At 44.1% G+C, this 26,440-nt stretch overlaps 1 protein-coding gene and 1 long non-coding RNA gene across 4 annotated transcripts; one reads left to right on the forward strand and one right to left on the reverse strand.

Annotated features, from left to right (window-relative positions):
- Window positions 1-18,177: 18,177 nt before the first annotated feature.
- Window positions 18,178-24,710, reverse strand: LOC118380554 (mannose-binding protein C-like). Its single transcript, XM_052502986.1, has 6 exons — window positions 24,544-24,710; window positions 22,728-22,884; window positions 22,257-22,292; window positions 19,487-19,597; window positions 19,362-19,409; window positions 18,178-18,852 (listed from the first exon to the last, which is right to left on the reverse strand). The coding sequence occupies exons 2-6, from the start codon at window positions 22,879-22,881 to the stop codon at window positions 18,473-18,475; spliced, it is 729 nt and encodes a 242-aa protein (XP_052358946.1). The 5' UTR covers window positions 22,882-22,884; window positions 24,544-24,710; the 3' UTR covers window positions 18,178-18,472.
- On the forward strand, window positions 22,893-24,200 carry LOC127919436 (uncharacterized). 3 transcript variants are annotated; one of them, XR_008102926.1, is made up of 3 exons: window positions 22,893-22,981; window positions 23,230-23,724; window positions 23,788-24,200. It is a non-coding gene; the product is annotated as an uncharacterized LOC127919436 (long non-coding RNA). The 3 variants fall into 3 exon arrangements; XR_008102925.1 differs by having other exon boundaries at window positions 23,230-23,608; window positions 23,670-24,200; XR_008102924.1 differs by having other exon boundaries at window positions 23,230-23,360; window positions 23,485-24,200.
- Window positions 24,711-26,440: the final 1,730 nt, after the last annotated feature.

Consider the following 26,440-nt stretch of genomic DNA (forward strand, 5'->3'; position numbering starts at 1 on the left):
ATGGCTGTATAAAAATTCCATTAGACACACAGAGATAGTAATATAGACATTCCACAAGATACACATAGACTCAGGCATGGACACACAGAGATAGTAATATAGACATTCCACAAGATACACATAGACTCAGGCATGGACACACAGAGATAGTAATATAGAAATTCCACAAGATACACATAGACTCAGGCATGGACACACAGAGATAGTAATATAGAAATTCCACAAGATACACATAGACTCAGGCATGGACACACAGAGATAGTAATATAGACATTCCACAAGATACACATAGACTCAGGCATGGACACACAGAGACGTTTATACACACACATACAGACTCAAATGCACACTGACACACACACACACACACACTGTGTGGACAGAACATGACCCCAGTCAGAACAGCCCAGAGACTAGCCTATCTAATGCCTAGCCTGCCCCTCCCTGAAGAGAGAGAGAGAGGAAAGAGGAGAGAGGGGGAGGAGAGGAGGTCACAACTCCAGTCAGAGCAGAGCCGGCTGCATAGACTACCCCTCTCTGAAGAGAGAGAGAGGAGAGAGGGGGAGGAGAGGAGACCACAACACCAGTCAGAGCAGAGCCGGCTGCATAGACTACCCCTCTCTGAAGAGAGAGAGAGGAGAGAGGGGGAGGAGGGAGGAAAGGAGACCACAACCCCAGTCAGAGCCTAGCCGGCTGCATAGACTACCCTCTCTGAAGAGAGAGAGAGGAGAGAGGGGGAGGAGAGGAGACCTCAACCCCAGTCAGAGCCTAGCCGGCTGCATAGACTACCCTCTCTGAAGAGAGAGAGAGGAGAGAGGGGGAGTAGAGGAGACCACAACCCCAGTCAGAGCCTAGCCGGCTGCATAGACTACCCCTCTCTGAAGAGAGAGAGAGGAGAGAGGGGGAGGAGAGGAGACCACAACACCAGTCAGAGCAGAGCCGGCTGCATAGACTACCCCTCTCTGAAGAGAGAGAGAGGAGAGAGGGGGAGGAGGGAGGAAAGGAGACCACAACCCCAGTCAGAGCCTAGCCGGCTGCATAGACTACCCCTCTCTGAAGAGAGAGAGAGGAGAGCGGGGGAGTAGAGGAGACCACAACCCCAGTCAGAGCCTAGCCGGCTGCATAGACTGCCCCTCTCTGAAGAGAGAGAGAGGAGAGCGGGGGAGTAGAGGAGACCACAACCCCAGTCAGAGCCTAGCCGGCTGCATAGACTGCCCCTCCCTGAAGAGAGAGAGGAGAGAGGGGGAGGAGGGAGGAAAGGAGACCACAGCCCCAGTCAGAGCAGAGCCTAGCCGGCTGCATAGACTGCCCCTCCCTGAAGAGAGAGAGGAGAGAGGGGGAGGAGGGAGGAAAGGAGACCACAACCCCAGTCAGAGCAGAGCCGAGCCGGCTGCATAGACTGCCCCTTCCTGAAGAGAGAGAGGAGAGAGGGGGAGGAGGGAGGAAAGGAGACCACAACCCCAGTCAGAGCAGAGCCGAGCCGGCTGCATAGACTGCCCCTCCCTGAAGAGAGAGAGGAGAGAGGGGGAGGAGGGAGGAAAGGAGACCACAGCCCCAGTCAGAGCAGAGCCGAGCCGGCTGCATAGACTGCCCCTCCCTGAAGAGAGAGAGAGAGAGGGGGAGGAGGGAGGAAAGGAGACCACAGCCCCAGTCAGAGCAGAGCCGAGCCGGCTGCATAGACTGCCCCTCCCTGAAGAGAGAGAGGAGAGAGGGGAGGAGGGAGGAAAGGAGACCACAGCCCCAGTCAGAGCAGAGCCGAGCCGGCTGCATAGACTGCCCCTCCCTGAGCAGCAACAACATAACAGTCATAACATACGTTGATGAGCCCCAGATCTACTGTGTGTGTGTGATTACATTGCCTGCTGAACTTCAGGTCTTGTAAACCTTCACCCCATTTCTCCTGTGAAGCATCAAGCTTGATAAGAGTGTTGTTATCCCTGACTCCTCCCTCCTTGCTCCCCTCTCCAGGGCTCTAACAGGGTTACTAGGTGACTCCCCTCTCCAGGGCTCTAACAGGGTTACTAGGTGACTCCCCTCTCCAGGGCTCTAACAGGGTTACTAGGTGACTCCCCTCTCCAGGGCTCTAACAGGGTTACTAGGTGACTCCCCTCTCCAGGGCTCTAACAGGGTTACTAGGTGACTCCCCTCTCCAGGGCTCTAACATGGTTAGCTAGGTGACTCCCCTCTCCAAGGCTCTAACAGGGTTACTAGGTGACTCCCCTCTCCAGGGCTCTAACAGGGTTACTAGGTGACTCCCCTCTCCAGGGCTCTAACAGGGTTAGCTAGGTGACTCCCCTCTCCAGGGCTCTAACAGGGTTACTAGGTGACTCCCCTCTCCAGGGCTCTAACAGGGTTACTAGGTGACTCCCCTCTCCAGGGCTCTAACAGGGTTAGCTAGGTGACTCCCCTCTCCAGGGCTCTAACAGGGTTACTAGGTGACTCCCCTCTCCAGGGCTCTAACAGGGTTAGCTAGGTGACTCCCCTCTCCAGGGCTCTAACAGAGTTACTAGGTGACTCCCCTCTCCAGGGCTCTAACAGAGTTACTAGGTGACTCCCCTCTCCAGGGCTCTAACAGGGTTAGCTAGGTGACTCCCCTCTCCAGGGCTCTAACAGGGTTACTAGGTGACTCCCCTCTCCAGGGCTCTAACAGGGTTACTAGGTGACTCCCCTCTCCAGGGCTCTAACAGGGTTACTAGGTGACTCCCCTCTCCAGGTCTCTATCAGGGTTAGCTAGGTGACTCCCCTCTCCAGGGCTCTAACAGGGTTAGCTAGGTGACTCCCCTCTCCAGGGCTCTAACAGGGTTAGCTAGGTGACTCCCCTCTCCAGGGCTCTAACAGGGTTAGCTCGGTGACTCCCCTCTCCAGGGCTCTAACAGGGTTAGCTAGGTGTGTTTCCTCCACACACAGCCAGCGTATTCTAACTCTAGTGAATGAGGTGTGGGGCCAGTAGATGATTTCTTTCTGTCCTCCCTGAGAGTCAGTCACGTTAAGTGTTGCTGAGAGAGAGCACTGATGCATCCCAAATGGCACCCTATTCCCTACATAGTGCACTACTTTAGACCAGAGCTGGCACCCTATTCCCTACATAGTGCACTACTTTAGACCAGAGCTGGCACCCTATTCCCTACATAGTGCACTACTTTAGACCAGAGCTGGCACTCTATTCCCTACATAGTGCACTACTTTAGACCAGAGCTGGCACTCTATTCCCTACATAGTGCACTACTTTAGACCAGAGCTGGCACCCTATTCCCTACATAGTGCACTACTTTAGACCAGAGCTGGCACTCTATTCCCTACATAGTGCACTACTTTAGACCAGAGCTGGCACCCTATTCCCTACATAGTGCACTACTTTAGACCAGAGCTGGCACCCTATTCCCTACATAGTGCACTACTTTAGACCAGAGCTGGCACTCTATTCCCTACATAGTGCACTACTTTAGACCAGAGCTGGCACTCTATTCCCTACATAGTGCACTACTTTAGACCAGAGCTGGCACCCTATTCCCTACATAGTGCACTACTTTAGACCAGAGCTGGCACCCTATTCCCTACATAGTGCACTACTTTAGACCAGAGCTGGCACCCTATTCCCTACATAGTGCACTACTTTAGACCAGAGCTGGCACCCTATTCCCTACATAGTGCACTACTTTAGACCAGAGCTGGCACTCTATTCCCTACATAGTGCACTACTTTAGACCAGAGCTGGCACCCTATTCCCTACATAGTGCACTACTTTAGACCAGAGCTGGCACCCTATTCCCTACACAATGCGCTACTTTTGACCAGAGCTGGCACCCTATTCCCTACATAGTGCACTACTTTAGACCAGAGCTGGCACTCTATTCCCTACATAGTGCACTACTTTTGACCAGAGCTGGCACCCTATTCCCTACATAGTGCACTACTTTAGACCAGAGCTGGCACCCTATTCCCTACATAGTGCACTACTTTAGACCAGAGCTGGCACTCTATTCCCTACATAGTGCACTACTTTAGACCAGAGCTGGCACTCTATTCCCTACATAGTGCACTACTTTTGACCAGAGCTGGCACCCTATTCCCTACATAGTGCACTACTTTTGACCAGAGCTGGCACCCTATTCCCTACATAGTGCACTACTTTAGACCAGAGCTGGCACTCTATTCCCTACATAGTGCACTACTTTTGACCAGAGCTGGCACCCTATTCCCTACATAGTGCACTACTTTAGACCAGAGCTGGCACCCTATTCCCTACATAGTGCACTACTTTAGACCAGAGCTGGCACTCTATTCCCTACATAGTGCACTACTTTAGACCAGAGCTGGCACTCTATTCCCTACATAGTGCACTACTTTAGACCAGAGCTGGCACTCTATTCCCTACATAGTGCACTACTTTAGACCAGAGCTGGCACCCTATTCCCTACATAGTGCACTACTTTAGACCAGAGCTGGCACCCTATTCCCTACATAGTGCACTACTTTAGACCAGAGCTGGCACCCTATTCCCTACATAGTGCACTACTTTAGACCAGAGCTGGCACTCTATTCCCTACATAGTGCACTACTTTTGACCAGAGCTGGCACTCTATTCCCTACATAGTGCACTATTTTTGACCAGAGCTGGCACTCTATTCCCTACATAGTGCACTACTTTTGACCAGAGCTGGCACTCTATTCCCTACATAGTGCACTACTTTAGACCAGAGCTGGCACTCTATTCCCTACATAGTGCACTACTTTAGACCAGAGCTGGCACTCTATTCCCTACATAGTGCACTACTTTTGACCAGAGCTGGCACTCTATTCCCTACATAGTGCACTATTTTTGACCAGAGCTGGCACTCTATTCCCTACATAGTGCACTACTTTTGACCAGAGCTGGCACTCTATTCCCTACATAGTGCACTACTTTTGACCAGAGCTGGCACTCTATTCCCTACATAGTGCACTACTTTAGACCAGAGCTGGCACCCTATTCCCTACATAGTGCACTACTTTAGACCAGAGCTGGCACCCTATTCCCTACATAGTGCACTACTTTAGACCAGAGCTGGCACCCTATTCCCTACATAGTGCACTACTTTAGACCAGAGCTGGCACTCTATTCCCTACATAGTGCACTACTTTAGACCAGAGCTGGCACCCTATTCCCTACATAGTGCACTACTTTAGACCAGAGCTGGCACCCTATTCCCTACACAATGCGCTACTTTTGACCAGAGCTGGCACCCTATTCCCTACACAGTGCACTACTTTAGACCAGAGCTGGCACTCTATTCCCTACATAGTGCACTACTTTTGACCAGAGCTGGCACCCTATTCCCTACATAGTGCACTACTTTAGACCAGAGCTGGCACCCTATTCCCTACATAGTGCACTACTTTAGACCAGAGCTGGCACTCTATTCCCTACATAGTGCACTACTTTAGACCAGAGCTGGCACTCTATTCCCTACATAGTGCACTACTTTTGACCAGAGCTGGCACCCTATTCCCTACATAGTGCACTACTTTTGACCAGAGCTGGCACCTATTCCCTACATAGTGCACTACTTTAGACCAGAGCTGGCACTCTATTCCCTACATAGTGCACTACTTTTGACCAGAGCTGGCACCCTATTCCCTACATAGTGCACTACTTTAGACCAGAGCTGGCACCCTATTCCCTACATAGTGCACTACTTTAGACCAGAGCTGGCACTCTATTCCCTACATAGTGCACTACTTTAGACCAGAGCTGGCACTCTATTCCCTACATAGTGCACTACTTTAGACCAGAGCTGGCACTCTATTCCCTACATAGTGCACTACTTTAGACCAGAGCTGGCACCCTATTCCCTACATAGTGCACTACTTTAGACCAGAGCTGGCACCCTATTCTACATAGTGCACTACTTTAGACCAGAGCTGGCACCCTATTCCCTACATAGTGCACTACTTTAGACCAGAGCTGGCACTCTATTCCTACATAGTGCACTACTTTTGACCAGAGCTGGCACCCTATTCCCTACATAGTGCACTACTTTAGACCAGAGCTGGCACTCTATTCCCTACATAGTGCACTACTTTAGACCAGAGCTGGCACCCTATTCCCTACATAGTGCACTACTTTAGACCAGAGCTGGCACCCTATTCCCTACATAGTGCACTACTTTAGACCAGAGCTGGCACTCTATTCCCTACATAGTGCACTACTTTAGACCAGAGCTGGCACCCTATTCCCTACATAGTGCACTACTTTAGACCAGAGCTGGCACCCTATTCCCTACATAGTGCACTACTTTAGACCAGAGCTGGCACCCTATTCCCTACATAGTGCACTACTTTAGACCAGAGCTGGCACTCTATTCCCTACATAGTGCACTACTTTTGACCAGAGCTGGCACTCTATTCCCTACATAGTGCACTACTTTAGACCAGAGCTGGCACTCTATTCCCTACATAGTGCACTACTTTAGACCAGAGCTGGCACCCTATTCCCTACATAGTGCACTACTTTAGACCAGAGCTGGCACTCTATTCCCTACATAGTGCACTACTTTTGACCAGAGCTGGCACCCTATTCCCTACATAGTGCACTACTTTAGACCAGAGCTGGCACTCTATTCCCTACATAGTGCACTACTTTAGACCAGAGCTGGCACTCTATTCCCTACATAGTGCACTACTTTAGACCAGAGCTGGCACTCTATTCCCTACATAGTGCACTACTTTAGACCAGAGCTGGCACTCTATTCCCTACATAGTGCACTACTTTAGACCAGAGCTGGCACTCTATTCCCTACATAGTGCACTACTTTTGACCAGAGCTGGCACCCTATTCCCTACATAGTGCACTACTTTAGACCAGAGCTGGCACCCTATTCCCTACATAGTGCACTACTTTAGACCAAGGTCTCTGTCAGATTTCGGTCCAGGCTACCTGCTTGATAACAGGCTGATTATGAGCAGGCCATTACAGCAGGTAGCCTGGTGGTTAGAGCATTGGGCCAGTAATATAAAGGTTGCTGGATCAAATCCCCAAGCTGACAATGTAAAAAATGTTGTTCTCTCCCTGAACAAGGCAGTTAACCCACAGTTCCCCAGTAGGATGACATTGTAAATAAGAATTTGTTCTTAACTGACTTGCCTAGTTAAATAAAAATGCTGGTAGCCATGGCCTTCAGTATAGTCATAGCTATCTGTTAGCCATAACATTCATTATAGTGATAACAGCATGTTAGCTATATGTTAGCCATAACATTCATTATAGTGATAACAACATGTTAGCTCTCTGTTAGCCGTAACATTCATTATAGTGATAACAACATGTTAGCTCTCTGTTAGCCGTAACATTCATTATAGTGATAACAACATGTTAGCTCTCTGTTAGCCGTAACATTCATTATAGTGATAACAACGTGTTAGCTATCTGTTAGCCGTAACATTCATTATAGTGATAACAACATGTTAGCTATCTGTTAGCCATAACATTCATTATAGTGATAACAACGTGTTAGCCATAAAATTCATTATAGTGATAACAACATGTTAGCTATCTGTTAGCCATAACATTCATTATAGTGATAACAACATGTTAGCCATAACATTCATTATAGTGATAACAACATGTTAGCTATCTGTTAGCCATAACATTCATTATAGTGATAACAACATGTTAGCTATCTGTTAGCCGTAACATTCATTATAGTGATAACAACATGTTAGCCATAACATTCATTATAGTGATAACAACATGTTAGCTATCTGTTAGCCATAACATTCATTATAGTGATAACAACATGTTAGCTATCTGTTAGCCATAACATTCATTATAGTGATAACAACGTGTTAGCCATAAAATTCATTATAGTGATAACAACATGTTAGCTATCTGTTAGCCATAACATTCATTATAGTGATAACAACATGTTAGCCATAACATTCATTATAGTGATAACAACATGTTAGCTATCTGTTAGCCATAACATTCATTATAGTGATAACAACATGTTAGCTATCTGTTAGCCGTAACATTCATTATAGTGATAACAACATGTTAGCCATAACATTCATTATAGTGATAACAACATGTTAGCTATCTGTTAGCCATAACATTCATTATAGTGATAACAACATGTTAGCCATAACATTCATTATAGTGATAACAACATGTTAGCCATAACATTCATTATAGTGATAACAACATGTTAGCCATAACATTCATTATAGTGATAACAACATGTTAGCTGTCTGTTAGCCATAACATTCATTATAGTGATAACTGTTAGCTCTCTGTTAGCCATAACATTTATTATAGTGATAACTGTTAGCTATATGTTAGCCATAACATTCATTATAGCGATAACTGTTAGCTATCTGTTAGCCATAACATTCATTATAGTGATAACAACATGTTAGCTATCTGTTAGCCATAACATTCATTATAGTGATAACTGTTAGCTATATGTTAGCCATAACATTCATTATAGTGATAACAACATGTTAGCTCTCTGTTAGCCGTAACATTCATTATAGGGATAACTGTTAGCTATATGTTAGCCATAACATTCATTATAGTGATAACAACATGTTAGCTATCTGTTAGCCATAACATTCATTATAGTGATAACAACATGTTAGCCATAACATTCATTATAGTGATAACAACATGTTAGCTCTCTGTTAGCCATAACATTCATTATAGTGATAACTGTTAGCTCTCTGTTAGCCATAACATTTATTATAGTGATAACTGTTAGCTATATGTTAGCCATAACATTCATTATAGCGATAACTGTTAGCTATCTGTTAGCCATAACATTCATTATAGTGATAACAACATGTTAGCTCTCTGTTAGCCATAACATTCATTATAGTGATAACAACATGTTAGCTATCTGTTAGCCATAACATTCATTATAGTGATAACTGTTAGCTATATGTTAGCCATAACATTCATTATAGTGATAACAACATGTTAGCTCTCTGTTAGCCGTAACATTCATTATAGGGATAACTGTTAGCTATATGTTAGCCATAACATTCATTATAGTGATAACAACATGTTAGCCATAACATTCATTATAGTGATAACAACATGTTAGCCATAACATTCATTATAGTGATAACAACATGTTAGCTCTCTGTTAGCCATAACATTCATTATAGTGATAACAACATGTTAGCTCTCTGTTAGCCATAACATTCATTATAGTGATAACAACATGTTAGCCATAACATTCATTATAGTGATAACTGTTAGCTATATGTTAGCCATAACATTCATTATAGTGATAGCACCCTGTTAACACTTCAGCCTACACAGCACCACAGAGAGTTAGAAGAGAGGTCAAAACGGAGATAAAGAAAGAGCTACATCATGTTTGACTGCCCTGACGCTGTAGCTGATCCGTGTCCTGCTGCAGTAGTTTGTTTTGATCATGCACGTGTGTGTGTGTGTGTGTGTGTCCATTCCCCCTTGCCAAGCCTTCTCCAGCCTGCTGCCACTGTGTGAGATGACAGTCATTACAGAGCATTAGTGGTTCTGAGAGTGGCTACCCTGGGCAGCTTTCCAGACCATGCAGGCGGATGAATACACACACACACACACACACACACACACACACACACACACACACACACACACACACACACACACACACACACACACACACACACACACACACACACACACACACACACATCTTAGCAGCACAGGGCATGAGCCCCTAATTGACTACGGCAACATACCCCTGGCTGGTTGACCACAACGGTCTGTCTAGGCAGTCTCTCTATAGTCACCAAATCAAATTTAGTTGGTCACATACACATGGTTAGCCGATGTTAATGCGAGTGTATCGAAATGCTTGTGATTCTAGTTCCAACAATGCAGTAATATCTAACAAGTAATCTAACAATTTCATAACAACTACCTTATATACACAAGTGGAAAGGAATGAATACGAATATGTACATATAAATATATGGATGACTGATGGCCGTGCAGCATAGGCAAGATGCAGTAGATGGTATAGAATACACTATATACATATGAGATGAGTAATGTAGGGTATGTAAACACTATATAAAGTGGCATTATTTAAAGTAACTTGTGATACATTTATTACATTCAATGTTTAATTATTAAAGTGGCTGGAGATTGAGTCATTATGTTGGCAGCAGCCACTCAATGTTAGTGGTGGCTGTTTAACAGTCTGATGGCCTTGAGATAGAAGCTGTTTTTCAGTCTCTCGGTCCCTGCTTTGATGCACCTGTACTGACCTCGCCTTCTGGATGATAGCGGGGTGAACAGGCAGTGGCTCGGGTGGCTGTTGTCCTTGATGATCTTTTGGGCCTTCCTGTGACATCGGGTGGTGTAGGTGTCCTGGAGGGCAGGTCGTTTGCCCCCAGTGATGTGTTGTGCAGACCTCACTACCCTCTGGAGAGCCTTATGGTTGTGGGCGGAGCAGTTGCCGTACCAGGCGGTGATACAGCCCGACAGGATGCTCTCGATTGTGGATCTGTAAAAATTTGTGAGTGTTTTCGGGCCTGTTGGTTCTTTCTCACATGTGGATCCCCCTGACCACGTAAACATTACACCCACATCCAATGAGATCCTGGAGATCCCAGTCCAACCACAGTCAGGCCACAACGTGTTTATCCATCTCCCTGACCCAGCCACGGAACAGACAGTGATCTCCTAACAGGAACACACTGGCAGGAACACGTTGACCTAGTTGAGATCCTGGAGATCCCAGTCCAACCACAGTCAGGCCACAACGTGTTTATCCATCTCCCTGACTCAGCTACGGAACAGACAGTCATCTCCTAACAGGAACACACTGGCAGGAACACGTTGACCTAGTTGAGATCCTGGAGATCCCAGTCCAACCACGGTCACGCCACAACATCCCCTCCCAACACACTGACAGGAACACGTTGACCTAGTTGAGATCCTGGAGATCCCAGTCTAACCACGGTCAGGCCATAACATCCCCTCCCAACACACTGGCAGGAACACGTTGACCTAGTTGAGATCCTGGAGATCCCAGTCTAACCACGGTCACGCCACAACATCCCCTCCCAACACACTGGCAGGAACACGTTGACCTAGTTGAGATCCTGGAGATCCCAGTCCAACCACGGTCACGCCACAACATCCCCTCCCAACACACCGACAGGAACACGTTGACCTAGTTGAGATCCTGGAGATCCCAGTCTAACCACGGTCACGCCACAACATCCCCTCCCAACACACTGGCAGGAACACGTTGACCTAGTTGAGATCCTGGAGATCCCAGTCCAACCACTGTCAAGCCACAACATCCCCTCCCAACACACTGGCAGGAACACGTTGACCTAGTTGAGATCCTGGAGATCCCAGTCCCTGACCCAGCTACGGAACAGACAGTCATCTCCTAACAGGAACACACTGAGAGGAAAGCAGCAGTCCACAGGGTATATCGAGTCCATCTTCCTCTGGGTGGACAGTATCAACAGCAGGGTGACACGTCAAGTCTACAACTGACCCTGATCTTGGGACAGATAACCATGTTAGTTCTATTAGTGTAGCGCGCACGCACACACACACACACACACACACACACACACACACACACACACACACACACACACACACACATTAGAGAAGCATATGTTGATTTGGTTATTGTGAAGAGGGTTCTTCTGAACATCCCAGATCAGGAAGACAGGGAGGGAATTACTCTGTTACTCTGCTATGTTTAATGTAAGTAGGTAATATATCACATTCCACTTCACATCCCTTCCTCACCCCACCCTCCTGCAGCTGGTCTGCACCAAAGATGAACCATAGATGAACCCACGATGGTCCTGTAGTGTATAATACAACAGATATGACCTAGTTCATTGTGCAGAAGGTTGTGATTTCTCATCCCAGGTGAGGAAGACAGGGAGGAACTAGTATTACTAGTTGTAACATCCCGTTCCTCTCTCTATCCTCATCCCTCATTCCGAACCTCACAGCTGGGTTCTGGGCTGCTGTTCTCAGCTACTACAGCATGTCACGAATTCACTCACATCCGGGTGGAAATAAAGTGGGAACGAACAGAAAATTCAACCCAAAACAGAGAAAACATAAGATGAGAGAGAGATGTGAAATCTGGGAACAGAATAGGACAGATGTAGCTGAACAGGACGTCCTCCTCTCCTGATCCTGAGCCAGAGGAGATGTAGAGATGCATTGTTATGCATTCCAGATGGGAACTGGAGACTATTTCCCCACCCTAGTGAGTGTGTTTCAAAACATGTGTTGCACTAAAGTAATAATTTAACTGTCTCCCACTTGGGTTTCTAGACTTGGGTTTGGCTAAATCTCTCTCTCTCTCTCTCTCTCTCTCTCTCTCTCTCTCTCTCTCTCTCTCTCTCTCTCTCTCTCTCTCTCTCTCTCTCTCTCTCTCTCTCTCTCTCTCTCTCTCTCTCTCTCTCTCTCTCTCTCTCTCCTTACTCTCTCTCTCTCTTCTACTATTATTTCTGTTGTTGGTTTGGACAGAATACAACTGAAATGAAACCAGGGTGGTGGGGGTGGGACGGAGTACAACTGAATTGAAACCAGGGCTTCTACCTTGCGTTATGCGTTGGTGGGACGGAGTACAACCTAATTGAAACTGCTTGTTTCTTGCATGAGTGTGTGTGTGTGTGTCAATTTGTTATTTTTCCAAGATAAAGTTACCCTTTCAAAACAATTACCTGGCTTTTCATTACACTCACTGTACAGCTAGACTCCAGCCCTATTAAAGCCCAGCTCTTGCACGTCTTAATTTAAGTCTATTGCTCTCAATAACCACACGTGCAGCATTGGATTGGAGCTCCTCAATAGTAAACATATGTATGTACACACCCATAAAGTCCCTACACCACTACAGCGCTACACCCCCTACAACTCTACAGCCCCTACATCCCTACTCCCCTACAGCCCTACACCCCTACAGCCCTACTCCCCTACCCTACAGCCCTACTCCCCTACAGCACCTACAGCCCTACTCCCCTATAGCCCTACAGCCCCTATACCCCTGCAGCCCTACAACTCTACAGCCCTACAGCCCCTATAGCCCTACATCCCCTACAACTCTACAGCCCCTACATCCCCTACAGCCCTACCCTACAGCCCTACATCCCCTACAGCCCTACTCCCCTACAGCCCTACACCCCCTACAACTTTACAGCCCCTACAGCCCCCAGCTCAACACATGTATAGTAAGTGTACACACACTCTCTGTCTCTAGGTCTGTAATGTATGGTCAGTGAGCCAGGTTTGTTTTTACAAGGGAGCTCAGTCAGGGTTGGAAACGAACACAGCCTGTGTCCCAAATTAAGCCCTATTCCCTATACAGTGCATTACGTTTCACCAGAGACCTATGGGCCCTGAATGGAAGTAGTGCACTACATAGGGAATACGGTACCATTTGAGAAGCACCGACAGTGTCAATGTTGGATAGGATGTGGGTTCTTAATCTGGACAAAATCACCTTTTATATTCTCATTGGAGGGAGAGACCGGACTATGATGGTCATCACCGGACGTGAGAATGATTTACTTTGTATTTAATCTGTTTTTAACCTTTTTGGAGAGAAGGACTAACTCTCCCATTATAACCTTATTGTAGAGAAGGACTAACTCTACCATTATAACCTTATTGGAGAGAAGGACTAACTCTCCCATTAGAACCTTATTGTAGAGAAGGACTAACTCTCCCATTATAACCTTATTGTAGAGAAGGACTAACTCTCCCATTATAACCTTATTGTAGAGAAGGACTAACTCTCCCATTATTGGAGAGAAGGACTAACTCTCCCATTATAACCTTATTGTAGAGAAGGACTAACTCTCCCATTATAACCTTATTGGAGAGAAGGACTAACTCTCCCATTATTGGAAAGAAGGACTAACTCTCCCATTAGAACCTTATTGGAGAGAAGGACTAACTCTCCCATTATAACCTTATTGGAGAGAAGGAATACTCCCCCTTTATTGGAAAGAAGGACTAACTCTCCCATTATTGGAAAGAAGGACTAACTCTCCCATTAGAACCTTATTGGAAAGAAGGACTAACTCTCCCATTAGAACCTTATTGGAGAGAAGGACTAACTCTCCCATTAGAACCTTATTGGAAAGAAGGACTGGTCTTAGAATGTAACTGGACATAAATAATAATAAACAGACTAGGATGAATGTTGTTGTGTCAAATTGGCTAAAACTAAAACTGATGGAAAAGACTGGAAACTTACAGAACAGACTGGAAATGGATGGGAAAGACTGGAAACTTACAGAACAGACTGGAAATGGGTGGGAAAGACTGGAAACTTACAGAACAGACTGGAAATGAATGGGAAAGACTGGAAACGTACATAAAAGACTGGAAACTTACAGAACAGACTGGAAAGAAACTTGGTGGTGATGGTAAATCTGCTTTACTTCTCGAAGAGTTCTAAATTCTTTAGTTGACCATGACCAAGGAACTTCCACATTACAGATTGAAGGAGACTGCCAAACCCCTTTCTGGTTTCAGCTTGGCTCAGCTGTTAATTATGAATCGGACCCTTTTTTTCAAATTTTGCCTAAAATGACACCCAAATCTAACTGCCTGTAGCTCAGGACCTGAACCAATGATATGCATGCTCTTGGTACCATTTGAAAGGAAACACTTTGACGTTTGTGGAAATGTGAAATTAATGTAGGAGAATATAACACATTAGATCTGCTAAACGATAATACAAAGGAAAAAACATGTTTTTTTTTTTTTTTTTTTTTAAATGCATCATCTTTGAAATGCAAGAGAAAGGCCACTGTTTATCATTTCAGTTTAGGCTCAATTTTGGCCACTAGATGGCAGCAGTGTATGTGCAAAGTTTTTAGACTGATCCAATGAACCATTGCATTTCTGTTCAAAACGTTGTATCAAGTCTGCCCAAATGTGCGTAATTGGTGAACATTTTCAAGTTCATAACTGTGCATTCTCATCAAACAATAGCATGGTATTCTTTCACTGTAATAGCTACTGTAAATTGGATAGTGCAGTTAGATTAACAAGAATGTAAGCTCTCTGCCCATATCAGATATGTCTATGTCCTGGGAAGTGTTCTTGTTACCTACAACCTCATGCTAATCACATTAGCGCATGTTAGCTCAACCGTCCCGTGGGGGGACACCAATCCTGTAGAGGTTAAAATCTCTTCTCGATTACCACCTAGGGTGATTTTGACCGAAGAAGAAACTATTGGAAAAATCAACAATCACAAAAAAATCACAAAAAAATATTAACTTCTTTCTTATCAAATCATTAGACATGTAATTAACCCTTAAAGCGCCAACAGGTGTCAATGTTAACCTTAAGGGGTCAAAAACGTCATCGTTAAAATAAAATGTAATTGAATCCTTCAAAACAGTTTACTATGATTTCTGTGTACGGAGGAATTCAAAATAATCCAGGGGCAAATCCAAAAATGTTGACTCAATTGTGCACTTTGCGATAAAAGCACCACATTTGGCACGGAAATAGATGTATGTAGCCTTAAAATGTATACAGGTAACTGCCAAAATAATGACAACAATTCAGTAAATGAGGGATAGAAAGTATATTGGAAGCAGGTGCTTCCACACAGGTGTGGTTCCTGAGTTAATTAAGCAGTTAACATCCCATCATTAACATCCTGTCATGTATAAAAATGCTGGGCAGGCCATTAGTTTGGCCATTATTTTGGCTACCATGGCATAGGATGTACAGTTGATGTCGGAAGTTTACATACACTTAGGTTGGAGTGATTTAAACTCGTTTTTCAACCACTCCACAGATGTATTGTTAACAAACTAGAGTTTTGGCAAGTCGGTTAGGACATCTACTTCGTGCATGACACAAGTCATTGTTTACAGACAGATTATTTCACTTATAATTGACTGTAGCACAATTCCAGTGGATCAGATGTTTACATACACTAAGTTAACTGTGATTTTAAACAGATGGGAAAATGTCAAAAAATGATGTTATGTCTTTAGAAGCTTCTGATAGGCTAATTGACATCATTTGAGTCAATCGGAGGTGTACCTGTGGATGTATTTCAAGGCCTACCTTCAAGGATAACAACGTGGATAACTCTCTACACTCGCCAGTTTTAGCTTTAGCCAGCACCATCTTCAGATTAGCCTTAACGTCAGTAACCCTGTCCCCTGGTAAACAGATTAGCCTTAACGTCAGTAACCCTGTCCCCTGGTAAACAGATTAGCCTTAACGTCAGTAACCCTGTCCCCTGGTAAACAGATTAGCCTTAACGTCAGTAACCCTATCCCCTGGTAAACAGATTAGCCTTAACGTCAGTAACCCTGTCCCCTGGTAAACAGATTAGCCTTAACGTCAGTAACCCTGTCCCCTGGTAAACAGATTAGCCTTAACGTCAGTAACCCTGTCCCCTGGTAAACAGATTAGCCTTAACGTCAGTAACCCTGTCCCCTGGTAAACAGATTAGCCTTAACGTCAGTAACCCTGTCCCCTGGTAAACAGATTAGCCTTAACGTCAGTAACCCTGTCCCCTGGTAAACAGATTAGCCTTAACGTCAGTAACCCTGTCCCCTGGTAAACAGATTAGCCTTAACGTCAGTAACCCTGTCCCCTGGTAAACAGATTAGCCTTAACGTCAGTAACCCTGTCCCCTGGTAAACAGATTAGCCTTAACGTCAGTAACCCTGTCCCCTGGTAAACAGTGTATGATCGCTGGATGATTTTTTAAAGTCGAACACTGCTGGTAATGGAGTCACCAATGACTAGGGTTTTCAATTTGTCAGAGCTAATGGCGGAAGCTTCGGCGTCTCAGACCCCGTAACGGGAGGAGTAGAGACAGGGGAAGGCTCGGCCTCTGACTCCGACTCGCTGCTTAATGGGGAGAACCGGTTGAAAGTTTCTGTCGGCTGAATGAGCGACAACGGTTGAGCGTTCCTACAGCATTTCCCTCCAGAAGCCATGAGAAAGTTGTCCGGCTGCGGGGACCGTGCGAGGGGATTTATACTACTATCTGTACTTACTGTACTTATCGTTCTCCTGTATATGAGTACAGCGACTGCAATTAGAAGGCATCATGTTAATGTTACTACTTAGCTTCGGCTGGTGGAGGTCCTGGCGAACCACATCCAGATAAAGCGTCCGGAGTGAAAAAGTTGAATGAAAAAAAGGGAAAAAGGGAAAAACTAAATATATTTATATAGCCTCCACATTGACTGTATTTTTCTTAACTGCATTGTTGGTTAAGGGCTTGTAAGTAAGCATTTCACTGTAAGGTATAAACCTGTTGTATTCGGCACTTTTGACAAATAACATGAGATTTTATAACCATAGGCGAATACATGAGGTGATCTGCAGGTGAACCGTCTATCTGGTCAACATCCCTGATACACTCCACCCTCTGATGATAATATGTAAAACTTAGAGAAACATGGATTCAAGTAGACTTCCTGGTCCTAGAACAGTCAATTCTCAGGGAACACACAGCAGTACAGCTCTGTGTAGATTCAGAGTAGATCTGAGTTCTGTATTGCACTTATATCAATTATTTGTACCATTGGCAGACATTGACATTCACAAACAACATCTTCCGTTGGTGTTGAGATGCGTTGCTTTTACTAGGGGGGTCTGTGTCAGGTCTATGTCAGCTTATTCATTAAAGTTTATCATCAAACTGTAGGTCAAAAGTAGCCATTTGCTCAGCAGCCAATCTGTTCAGAGAGAAGGAGCACGAAGGAGACAGACAAGTACCAAAGTCAATGTGTTTGATCAGTAGCCAACCAGTTCAGAGAGAAGGAGCATGAAGGAGACAGACAAGTACCAAAGTCAATGTGTTTGATCAGTAGCCAATCAGTTCAGAGAGAAGGAGCATGAAGGAGACAGACAAGTACCAAAGTCAATGTGTTTGATCAGTAGCCAATCTGTTCAGAGAGAAGGAGCATGAAGGAGACAGACAAGTACCAAAGTCAATGTGTTTACTGCTTTAAGTGTTTTGAGAGAAGGAGCATGAAGGAGACAGACAATAAAAAAGTCAATGTGTTTGATCAGTAGCCAATCAGTTCAGAGAGAAGGAGCATGAAGGAGACAGACAAGTACCAAAGTCAATGTGTTTGATCAGTAGCCAATCTGTTCAGAGAGAAGGAGCACGGAGACAGGAGACCAGACAAGTACCAAAGTAAATGTGTTTACTGCTTTAATCAACAAGTTTACCTTTCCATTTAATATTGTGACCCACATTTTAATGAGCTCATTTGAATAAAAAAATGATGAAATGTGAAGAACTGAAAATGTGTACCTAGAGATAAAGACCTAGAGACAAGACCTAGAGACAAGACCTAGAGACAAGACCTAGAGACAAGACCTAGAGACAAGACCTAGAGACAAGACCTAGAGACAAGACCTAGAGAATCGTAATTGAAGTGAAGAAAGCTTTCATGGTAAACTCTGAAACAGCTTTTCATAGACATGTCCCTATATCTCACACACGATATAGGCATTGAAGGAGCAATCATATGTCACCTGCCATCCACCTGACTCTGTCAACATTGTACAGCCTCTATCCCCATCAGGCACTTTTGGTTCCCCATCTGCCCATTTGGAAAAGGTGAGGGGATGGCCTTTCAAATCTACCTGAAACTTCCCCTCTTTCCTGTTGTCCACATTGAGCCATGCATTCTTCAAAGCCCCTTCAAAGACCTGAGTGAGAGCAGTGTTTTCCTCCCGGTTCTTCGGCAAAGCCAACACCAAGCCCCTCTTGGTACAGAACTGGACAGCATCGTCAAAGGAACCCGGTCTCTTGTGTGACACAAAGTACTTCTTGTCAACTCTTCTGGTGAAGTCATAGTTTATGGCTGAAGAGAAACCAGGTATTAATGCAGTCAGTGTAACATTAAAAGGGGAAACAAAAGTTGCCTTTTTATATTTCACAAATGCCAACACATGACTAAATTCACACCTCATTTTCCCAAATTACAAATACTGCATAATTTACGTTGAACGGATACTTAGTAAGAGACAATATAATCTACGGATGCAGTATCTTAATTTGATCCAGTTTCACACAGCAGGAAAATGATCCTGCAGCAACAGGAAATATTCATTGTTATGTGGATTATAATGAATTGACATTATTTGCAGGGATTGATGATCCATGTTTTGTTAAGGCAAAACAAGTCTGACATTTCTAAGTGGAAGTTAAAACTTTAGAAGCCTTTTTAAACCTTGAGTACACTACAAGTTTTGCATTTCCTACTGTGCAGGAAAATTCTCAGTGACAACAGAGTGATCAAATTAAGATCCGGGATCTGTAATGTTGCATTCAAGTACATATCCTCATGCTCTCTGAAATTCACTTCCTTACCCAGCTCCAGTTTGACCAAGCTTTCTTGTAGGGGTTCCAGGTCTAAGTCTGTGAAAACAGAAGGTGTGACTAGAGAGAACCAAATAATAAATACATAACCAGGAAGAGATCAATCAGCTGTATACCAGTAGCTCCTGCAGGGCCCGGGGGACCAGGTGGACCAGGTGGACCAGGGACTCGTTCATCTTCACCAACTAAACAAGGAACTCCAGAGAGTTCAGGAGGTCCAGGTGGCCCTGTGGAGAGATAATAGAGGTGTGGATGGCTGTATAATGATAGGAGATAATAGAGATGTGGATGGCTGTATAATGATAGGAGATAATAGAGATGTGGATGGCTGTATAATGATAGGAGATAATAGAGGTGTGGATGGCTGTAATAATGATAGGAGATAATAGAGATGTGGATGGCTGTATAATGATAGGATATAATAGAGATGTGGATGGCTGTATAATGATAGGAGATAATAGAGATGTGGATGGCTGTATAATGATAGGAGATAATAGAGATGTGGATGGCTGTATAATGATAGGAGATAATAGAGATGTGGATGACTGTATAAGGAGATAATAGAGATGTGGATGGCTGTATAATGATAGGAGATAATAGAGATGTGGATGGCTGTATAATGATAGGAGATAATAGAGATGTGGATGACTGTATATGATAGGAGATAATAGAGATGTGGATGGCTGTATAATGATAGGAGATAATAGAGATGTGGATGGCTGTATAATGATAGGAGATAATAGTGGTGTGGATGGCTGTAATAATGATAGGAGATAATAGAGATGTGGATGGCTGTATAATGATAGGAGATAATAGAGATGTGGATGACTGTAATATAGGAGATAATAGAGATGTGGATGGCTGTATAATGATAGGAGATAATAGAGATGCGGATGGCTGTATAATGATAGGAGATAATAGAGATGTGGATGACTGTATAATGATAGGAGATAATAGAGATGTGGATGGCTGTATAATGATAGGAGATAATAGAGATGTGGATGGCTGTATAATGATAGGAGATAATAGAGATGTGGATGACTGTAATGATAGGAGATAATAGAGATGTGGATGGCTGTATAATGATAGGAGATAATAGAGATGTGGATGGCTGTATAATGATAGGAGATAATAGAGATGTGGATGGCTGTATAATGATAGGAGATAATAGAGATGTGGATGGCTGTATAATGATAGGAGATAATAGAGATGTGGATGGCTGTATAATGATAGGAGATAATAGAGATGTGGATGGCTGTATAATGATAGGAGATAATAGAGATGTGGATGGCTGTATAATGATAGGAGATAATAGAGATGTGGATGGCTGTATAATGATAGGAGATAATAGAGATGTGGATGGCTGTATAATGATAGGAGATAATAGAGATGTGGATGGCTGTATAATGATAGGAGATAATAGAGATGTGGATGGCTGTATAATGATAGGAGATAATAGAGATGTGGATGGCTGTATAATGATAGGAGATAATAGAGATGTGGATGGCTGTATAATGATAGGAGATAATAGAGATGTGGATGGCTGTATAATGATAGGAGATAATAGAGATGTGGATGGCTGTATAATGATAGGAGATAATAGAGATGTGGATGGCTGTATAATGATAGGAGATAATAGAGATGTGGATGGCTGTATAATGATAGGAGATAATAGAGATGTGGATGGCTGTATAATGATAGGAGATAATAGAGATGTGGATGGCTGTATAATGATAGGAGATAATATAGAGATGTGGATGGCTGTATAACGATAGGAGATAATAGAGATGTGGATGGCTGTATAATGATAGGAGATAATAGAGATGTGGATGGCTGTATAACGATAGGAGATAATAGAGATGTGGATGGCTGTATAATGATAGGAGATAATAGAGATGTGGATGGCTGTCCAAATAATGATAGGAGATAATAGAGATGTGGATGGCTGTATGAACGATATGAGATAAGAGAGATGTGGATGGCAGTATAATGATAGGAGATAATACAGATGTGGATGGCTGTATAATGATAGGAGATAGAGATGTGGATGGCTGTATAATTATAGGAGATAATAGAGTTGTGGATGGCTGTATAATGATAGGAGATAATAGAGTTGTGGATGGCTGTATAATGATAGGAGATAAGAGAGATGTGGATGGACTTATCGTTCACGAGAAGACATTTTTTAAAGGTTTTCCCAAATTACCAAGATGGAGGTAAATCTATCCTGATAGGCTTTATGGGTTGTAGAGTCAAATGTGTTCAGCATGAGGAAAGACACTTACATACAAATTAGAAACAAGTTACCAGTCTATACTTGAGTCATCTGACCTTGTTAAGGATCTTAGTTTCATTATCTAAGAATAACATTCACAGCTTTACTATTAATTCACTTACCCCGCAGCCCCTTTTAATGGGGCGGCAGGGTAGCCTAGTGGTTAGAGCGTTGGACTAGTTCAAATCCCCGAGCTGACAAGATACAAATCTGTCCTTCTGCCCCTGAACAGGCAGTTAACCCACTGTTCCTCGGCCAGGTTTATTTTGGCAAATGGCACAGACAACGCCTCTTTCTAGGAATTGATGTGGTTATCTAATTGAGGTCTTCAGAGGTCTTTGTCTTCCAAAAAAATGATGAGGGGTGTTGTGACCCCCTTACATGAAGGGTGTTGTGACCCCCTTATGTGAAGGGTGTTGTGACCCCCTTATGTGAAGGGTGTTGTGACCCCCTTCATGAGGGGTGTTGTGACCCCTTACGTGAAGGGTGTTGTGACCCCCTTACGTGAGGGGTGTTGTGACCCCCTTACGTGAAGGGTGTTGTGACCCCCTTACGTGAAGGGTGTTGTGACCCCCTTATGTTAAGGGTGTCGTGACCCTGTCAGACTCTACCTCTCTCTCCAGGTGGACCAGGAAGTCCAGGCATGCCTATGGAGAGACAACAGGGATCGGGTTCATCACCATACTGTACACACCAAAGACAGCTTCAATTAGCCTGTAAAGTGCTCTGCAGTCTGAGTTAAATTGGCACTTTATTACAAAATCAACAGTCTATGTTATTGTTTTTTTATGATTTATGTTTTATCAAAGGCTAACAGCAGGAAATATACCGGATTGGGCTTTCACATTATACCCCAGCCCCAGTTATGTTTGGCAACTGGTACAGACAAAGCCTGTTTGTAGGAGTAGGAGGGTTTATCTAACTGAGGTAATTCAGAGTTCTTTGTTCTCCATCATCACTCCATCATCAGGTACGCAAATGAATGTACATGCTTAAAGTGACAGTTTACTCCAAAATCAACCGTCTTATATTTTGGGTTATGATAGGGTAAGGCAGTTGTACTAAGCTTGCAACTCATTTACCTCCAGAAGGCCCAACAGGCCCACGAGGGCCAGGAATACCAGGAAACCCAGGCATTCCTCTAGGACCCTGGCATTCACACTTCTCCATCTGGCCTGGTAGAACCAGCAGGGAGAAGACACAGAGCCCCAAAGTCAGAGGTCTCCTCAGAGCCATAACCTAAAACATCAGGGAGAAGAACACAGAGACCCAAGGTCAGAGGTCTGCTCAGAGCCATTAACCTAAAACATCAGGGAGAAGAACACAGAGACCCAAAGTCAGAGGTCTGCTCAGAGCCATTAACCTAAAACATCAGGGAGAAGAACACAGAGACCCAAAGTCAGAGGTCTGCTCAGAGCCATTAACCTAAAACATTAGGGAGAAGAACACAGAGACCCAAAGTCAGAGGTCTGCTCAGAGCCATTAACCTAAAACATCAGGGAGAAGAACACAGAGCCCCAAAGTCAGAGGTCTGCTCAGAGCCATTAACCTAAAACATTAGGGAGAAGAACACAGAGACCCAAGGTCAGAGGTCTGCTCAGAGCCATTAACCTAAAACATCAGGGAGAAGAACACAGAGACCCAAGGTCAGAGGTCTGCTCAGAGCCATTAACCTAAAACATCAGGGAGAAGAACACAGAGACCCAAGGTCAGAGGTCTGCTCAGAGCCATTAACCTAAAACATCAGGGAGAAGAACACAGAGACCCAAGGTCAGAGGTCTGCTCAGAGCCATTAACCTAAAACATCAGGGAGAAGAACACAGAGACCCAAAGTCAGAGGTCTGCTCAGAGCCATTAACCTAAAACATCAGGGAGAAGAACACAGAGACCCAAAGTCAGAGGTCTGCTCAGAGCCATTAACCTAAAACATCAGGGAGAAGAACACAGAGACCCAAGGTCAGAGGTCTGCTCAGAGCCATTAACCTAAAACATCAGGGAGAAGAACACAGAGACCAAAGTCAGAGGTCTGCTCAGAGCCATTAACCTAAAACATCAGGGAGAAGAACACAGAGACCCAAAGTCAGAGGTCTGCTCAGAGCCATTAACCTAAAACATCAGGGAGAAGAACACAGAGACCCAAAGTCAGAGGTCTGCTCAGAGCCATTAACCTAAAACATCAGGGAGAAGAACACAGAGACCCAAAGTCAGAGGTCTGCTCAGAGCCATTAACCTAAACCATCAGGGAGAAGAACACAGAGACCCAAAGGGACAGTAAATCACTGGTGTCATACAAACAGAAGAACAGGAAACATCTGCTCATAAATGACATGATGGGAACCTTTACTGTCAACGGGATCGACAAGAATACAAGCTGTTGAAAAGCAGCATGCAGAATATGTGAATGTGTCATTTGAACAGCTTGACTCTTGCCACTTTGTTGCCAGTTGAGGGATGGAACGGAAACGTAACCTCTCTCAAATGAGACAGATGGAACGATTGATGACAGGACTAACAGGAAATCAACATGCTAGTTTATACAGAAGCTATTGGTGTGTTTACAAAGACTCTAATAGAAACAGCAACAGAACCAGTGCAGTAATAGGAACATAGATTGATGACAGGACTAACAGGAGATCAACATGCTAGTTTAAACACAGGCTATTGGTGTGTTTACAAAGACTCTACTAGAAACAGAACCAGTGCAGTAATAGGAACATAGATTGATGACAGGACAACACAGTTAGAATCAGGTCATAACACATTGATCATCTATATTCTTCAATAAATCGATGGTTGTAATGATTGAAATGACCGTTGAACATCAGTACAGTTTATACATTGTGCCTTTAAACTGCAGTAATATAATTAAGACAAAAACTAAACAAGTGGGAACCATACCTCTTAAGTTGATGTGCTGAGAATGGATGTGATGTTCCTGTCCTGCTTTGCAACAGAACGATAGAGAAATGGGTTTTGGTGCAGCAACTTATAAAGACACTGGTAAACAACACATCACTTTGAAGGATTCATTATGATCGGGAAGTACTTGTGAAGTTCATTTACAGTTTACTGGAAAAGAGACAAACTTGGAATGTAATACCCAGAGTGCCCTGTCAATGTTCACATTTATCACAAAATACTGATGCACGTGGAATCATCTAGCAAGAACACAAACAAATCTCTGACATCCATTGCGCAAATTCCACTTTAGTTCCATTCCACTTCTGGTGAGTTTGAGTAAGGAAGTCTTGTTTTTTGTTATCACAGGCCCTAGTCCAGTGTTATCACGTTAGGCCCTAGTCCAGTGTTATCACGTTAGGCCCTAGTCCAGTGTTATCACGTTAGGCCCTAGTCCAGTGTATCATGTTAGGCCCTAGTCCAATGTTATCACGTTAGGCCCTAGTCCAGTGTTATCACGTTAGGCCCTAGTCCAGTGTTATCACGTTACAGTGTAGTTAGGTAGTCATGTTATTAGGCCCTAGTCCAGTGTATCATGTTAGGCCCTAGTCCAGTGTTATCACGTTAGGCCCTAGTCCAGTGTTATCACGTTAGGCCCTAGTCCAGTGTTATCACGTTAGGCCCTAGTCCAGTGTTATCACGTTAGGCCCTAGTCCAGTGTTATCACGTTAGGCCCTAGTCCAGTGTATCATGTTAGGCCCTAGTCCAGTGTTATCACGTTAGGCCCTAGTCCAGTGTTATCACGTTAGGCCCTAGTCCAGTGTTATCACGTTAGGCCCTAGTCCAGTGTTATCACGTTAGGCCCTAGTCCAATGTTATCACGTTAGGCCCTAGTCCAGTGTATCATGTTAGGCCCTAGTCCAATGTTATCACGTTAGGCCCTAGTCCAATGTTGATAACAGGATTCGATGTTCCTTTTTATGGCATAGAAGGCCCTTCTTGTCTCTCAGATGGTTCACAGCTTTGTGGAAGTTACCTGTGGCGCTGATGTTCAGGCTGAGGTACGTGTCGTTTTGTTCTCTAGGGCAACGGTGTCGTAGATGGAATTTGTATTTGTGGTCCTGGCGACTGGACCTTTTTTGGAACACCATTAGTTTTGACTTACTGAGATTTACTGTCTGGTCCCTGGTCTGACAGTATCTGTACAGAAGATATATGTGCTGCTGTAGGCCCTCCTTGGTTGGGGACAGAAGCACCGGATCATCAGCAAACAGTAGAATAGTGCCCTCGCCAATTCACTGATATGTATGTTGAAGACGGTGGGGCTTAAGCTGCATCCCTGTCTCACACCATGGCCATGTGGAAAGAAATGTGTGTTTTTTGCCAATTTCTTTTACACACTTGTTTGTGTACATAGATTTTGTAATGTCGTATGTTTTTCGCCCAACAACACTTTCCATCAATTTGTACAGCAGACCCTCATGCCAAATTGAGTCAAAAGCTATTTTGAAATCAACAACCCACAAGAATACGTTGCCTTTGTTTTGCTTTCTTTGTTTATCAATGAGGGAGTGCAGGGTGAATACATGGTCTGTTGTATGGCAATTCGGTAAAAAGCCAATTGATGACATTTGCTCAGTACATTGTTTTCACTGAGGAAATGTAGGAGTCTGCTGTTAATGATAAAGCAGAGGATTTTCTCAGGTTGCTGTTGACACATATCCCTCCTTGGTTTCAAATACTGGGGAAGATGCCAGAGCTGAGGATGAGGTTAAATAGTTTAAGTACAGCCATTTGGAATTTGTGGTCTGTATATATTTTTTTAATTTAAGGCCTTGTTGTTTTTGGGTTGGAGGGTTTGTATTTTGTCCTGTTGTTCACAACAGTGGGTTCTGGT

Source organism: Oncorhynchus keta, unplaced genomic scaffold (genome assembly GCF_023373465.1).
Source record: "Oncorhynchus keta strain PuntledgeMale-10-30-2019 unplaced genomic scaffold, Oket_V2 Un_contig_16668_pilon_pilon, whole genome shotgun sequence".
NCBI lineage: Eukaryota > Metazoa > Chordata > Actinopteri > Salmoniformes > Salmonidae > Oncorhynchus > Oncorhynchus keta.